This window comes from Plasmodium reichenowi, chromosome 14, assembly GCF_001601855.1.
Source record: "Plasmodium reichenowi strain SY57 chromosome 14, whole genome shotgun sequence".
NCBI classification, from domain to species: domain Eukaryota; phylum Apicomplexa; class Aconoidasida; order Haemosporida; family Plasmodiidae; genus Plasmodium; species Plasmodium reichenowi.
In genome coordinates this window covers 2,200,819-2,205,681 of record NC_033659.1, presented here as the reverse complement: position 1 = coordinate 2,205,681, position 4,863 = coordinate 2,200,819, and the positions used below count along the sequence as shown (strand labels likewise).

Sequence of the window (4,863 nt, the reverse complement as noted above, 5' to 3'; positions counted from 1 at the left end):
TATTTTTTTTTTTTTTAATTTTTTTATTAAATATTAAATAAACTTGAAAAAAAATTATTAAATTATAAAAAAAATAAAAAAAAAAAAAAAAAAAAAAAAACCTTACAACAAAAAAAAAAAAAAAAAAAAAAAAAAAAAAAAAAAAAAATAGATATATATATATATATATAATACAATATTATATACTTAAACCCTTAAATTATATAAATTTTAATAATTAGATATTAAAATTCTTGTATACAGAATAAATATTTTAATTATCTCAAAATGTATACCAATATGTATATACAATTTAATAAATTATAAAATTATATCGAATTATTATTATTTTTAATTATTATTATTTATTATTATTATTATTTTTTATTATTATTATTTTTTATTATTATTATTTTTTTTTATTATTATTTTTTATTTTATTTTTTTTTTTTTTAATATTATTTGCTTGTATGTTTCTTTTTACAAATGTATATGTAGTGTAAATTATCATCCACAGGGGGAGCTAAAATAATAAAAAATATATAAAAATAATACAAGGTTGTAAAATATTTTATGATATTAATTATATTTATACATAATTTTTTTTTTTTTTTTTTTTTCATAATTACCTACTATCCCTAGCATGGGGCGTTGAACAGTCTTGACTGTTATATCCCAATTATAATCCTCTTTCTAAATATAAGAAAATATTATAATGTATAGAAATGGATATTGAAAAAATGTTTTCTTCAACATTATACATTCAATATATTTATATATATGTATATATTAAATGTCAAACAAAGTGTGTAGCTTTTTTTTATTTTTCCTTCTTTTATAAATTCTCACTTGTAAATATACAAGACGATATGATGGTTGTGCATGTGATATAATAACAAAAATTCCATTAGACCTAAAAAAACAAAATATTAACATATATATTAACATATATATTAACATATATATATATATATTATAAGTCTTACTTTAATATTCTGGACACTTCTGATAACATTTCTTCAACATTCTTTAAAGAATCTTCTGAGCACTGTAAAAATAGAAAAATAAAATAATTTCATCCTTTATTTGCTTATCCTCTATATATATATATATATATATATATATATATATATATATTAAATAAAAATTCTTATCCATTATAAAATATTAATGTAATGTTTAAAAATATTAAAATATAATAAAAAGGGCGGACATAAATAAATAAGCAAATAAATCATCAATATATTAGAAATATGAATAGTGTTTGATAAATACGTATATATAAGATGCATGTATTATTACTACAATGGAATCTAGACATGCTTTATCTATAATCAAATCAAATTCTTCATTTGTAAATTCTCTCATATCACACACATTCATTAATATGTCTACAAAAAGGATATAACATTTATTATAAAAATATATTATATACACTCATAAATCTGTTTGCAAAAATATAAAGAGAAATAATAGAATAATAATACATTATATTAAATTATGAATAAGTGATATATATATAATTACATTTTAGGTTAGGTTTATCATTATATAATTCTTGCATTTTCTTTATGCACACAGATGATGCATCTATGTTGGTTATATTTGTGTATCCACTATCTAGCATTTCCTCACTAAATTCTTTAAAACATAATAAATAATATACATATATATATATATATATATATATATATATATATATATATATATATATATTAGTGTATAAATATATTTATCTTAAATGCTTTTACTTGATGTGCCACATCCTATATTTAAAATGTTTGCATCATTTTTTATTTCAAGCTCTGTAAAAATATGCTTTACTCCATACCACCTTTGGTGCCAATCAAATTGCTCTTCTTCACTTTTAAGAAAAAAAAAAAGATTAAAATAAAATAATAGAATTAAATACAAATCAGAAGGAATATATAAATGTTTATAAGAATAGTATAATAATTTAATCATATAAATCTATTACTTTGTATATCGCTCGTTCCAGTAAGATATTTTACCATACTACACATATATGTAAAAAAAAAATAAATAAATAAAATATTTCAAGAACATATAATATATATATATATATATTACGTTTGTGTAATTTTTTATACATAGGTATATTTTACCACTGCCATTATGATATATTCAAAAAGATGCTTTTTATAAAAATATTAACTTAATTATTATATATATATATATTTATTATAAGAAATATTTTTCTTTACATCCCAAAAAGGATAAATCACATTTGAATTATAAAAGTTTTTTATTTTTTTATTCGAACACTTCAATATATATATATATATATATATATATATATATATATATATATATATGTATGTTTATTTGATTATTAATTTGTTCTATTTTTATATTAATATATTTTTAGAACTTAATAAAATTGCACAATATAAATATTACATTTTAATATTTTAATAATAATAGAAAGATCTATTTTTCCTATTATGTATTTATCTAAAACCTTTTTTTTTATATATTAAATTATTAGTAGGAAAAGTAATAAAAATATGTAAACTATATAAAAAAAGGAGAAATTTTTTTCTTTTTTTCTTTATTAATGCATATTTTTTATTATAAAAAATGTTTGAGATATTCTTAACTTTACAAGACATAAAAATATATATATATATATATATATATATTTTAATGAAATATTTTACAATACTATGATGTATATCAAGGGAAAAATATATATATATATATATATATTTATTCAAAAGTCATATTATTTAAAATTCTTTTTTTTTTTCTTTTTTTTTTTTTCTTTTTTACAAAAAATTTAAGTATTTACTATTTATATATAAGGAATATGAAAAAAAAACTACATTACAATAAAATGTGGAAAAAATTAAAAATTAAAGAAAAAATAAAATCAAGAACATTTTAATAATAAAATATATTTTGTAATATATGAAGTTAGGTCATTTTCATTTTAAAAAAATAGAAAAAATGTTCAATGAACAAATATATACATATATATTATGTTAAAGATATTATTTTCCATATTTATAATATTAAAAATATAAAAGTATAAATTTCTCTTTTTTTAGTTTTTTATTATATAATTGGTTCATTTTTTTTTTCTCAATGCCTTTATTTAAAAGACCTAATGATATGAAATTGGATATCTCCCTATATTAGCTTTTCATGATCACAAAATAAGTTAAGTATTTTATTTTGATTTTTGTGTACCTTTTTTAAATATTCTTTTATCTGTTCATAAAAAAAAAATTATATTTTATTGTATGTAGTATTATAAAAGTAGGACTATGATTATGATTATTTATATAAATGTATTTTATTTAATAAACTGTTGTCAATGTATTAGTATAATTCAATTAAAAAAAATAAATAAACACACATATATATATATATATATATATATATTGGGAACGATGTTTTTAGGACATATATGACCTAATACTTTTATACACATTATATACATTCTTCTTATTTTATTTTTTTTTTTAATGATTAAATACATTTTTTATGAGAACTTTTAATTCCTCATTTTCATCGGTTGTATCTTTTAGATTTTCGTTATTCATTTTGTTAGTAAATGTACAAAAAATAAATAAAAAAAAAAATATATGAAGATACGGTGTCCTTATATATAATATCTTTATCTTTTTAAAAAAATAATAAAACATTAAGATATAAATGTGTTCATATATCCTGCATATATTTGTATATGTTCACGATAAAGCGAAATATTTTTTATATGTTTATTTTCTCAATATTAATTAAAGAAAATTATAGAAATAAGTTAATTCTAATATTTCAAAAGAGATAAAAATTAAACTCATACATATATATATATATATATATATATATATTTATTTATTTATTTATATTAAAGACTTTTCATTTTATATAATATTATAATATTTTCCAATTTTATCATATATGTAAAAAAATAAATTATTTTTCTTTTTTCAAATATAAAAAGATTAGTAGTGTAATTTTTATATAAACTTCATAAGAATTTTTATGCACATATTTGATTTCATATATCTTACATATTATATTCTATTCCATATTTATTTATTTTTTTGAATACACCTCTAAATAAATATATATATATATATATATATATATATATATATATTTATGTATATTATCTATAATTTTAAAATGAATTTTTTATTTAATTTAAAATTATTTTTATGATAATAAAGTAACTTATTATATTTATTTTATAGGAGAATAGCAATTATTTTCCTCATGTCAATATAAAAAAATATATATATAATATACATTGTAATTACAAAAATATTATAAATGTATTAATTTTACCACATTAAATGAAGGATCTACTTAAGCCTTGTTTAAATAAATTGTCTTATATGTAACATCATATTTTTAATAAATAATTTATAACATTAATATATTTTAATATTTTTTTTTTTTTTTTTTTTTTTTTTTTTTTTTTTTTGCTATATTATATAATTTAATATATATTTTCGCTAGATAATAATATATATATTTTTTAGCTATATATATATATATATATAAATATATTTACTATTTTTTTTTCCCCCTTTTTTTTTTAATGTACATATAAAATATATATTTTATGTTTTTATTATATTATACTATATTTATATAATATAATAATAGATTATATATATATATATATATATATATAAATATGATCTTTACTATATAATAATATATATTAAAATAATAATATATACTTATATTAATGATATTATGTACGTTTATTTATTTATTTTTTTTTTTAGTACTTTGAAGATTTAAATTATCATTGAATGTTATATATGCGAACCTAAATTTCGTTAACCCTGTAAATTTTACGATATCCTAATAAAATATATATTATAATATATATTTAATTCTTCC

General features: G+C 15.1%; 1 protein-coding gene across 2 annotated transcripts; it reads right to left on the bottom strand.

Moving 5' to 3' along the window:
• Window positions 1-437: 437 nt before the first annotated feature.
• PRSY57_1454500 (methyltransferase, putative) lies at window positions 438-2,114 on the bottom strand (the record flags this gene model as incomplete). 2 transcript variants are annotated; one of them, XM_012910141.1, is made up of 9 exons in its annotated part: window positions 438-502; window positions 609-672; window positions 829-892; window positions 966-1,027; window positions 1,282-1,370; window positions 1,507-1,620; window positions 1,731-1,843; window positions 1,958-1,995; window positions 2,106-2,114. In XM_012910141.1, the coding sequence occupies 9 exons, from the start codon at window positions 2,112-2,114 to the stop codon at window positions 438-440; spliced, it is 618 nt and encodes a 205-aa protein (XP_012765595.1). The 2 variants fall into 2 exon arrangements, with proteins under 2 accessions (XP_012765595.1, XP_019970008.1); XM_020115351.1 differs by having other exon boundaries at window positions 1,285-1,370.
• Between the last annotated feature and the right edge of the window lie 2,749 nt (window positions 2,115-4,863).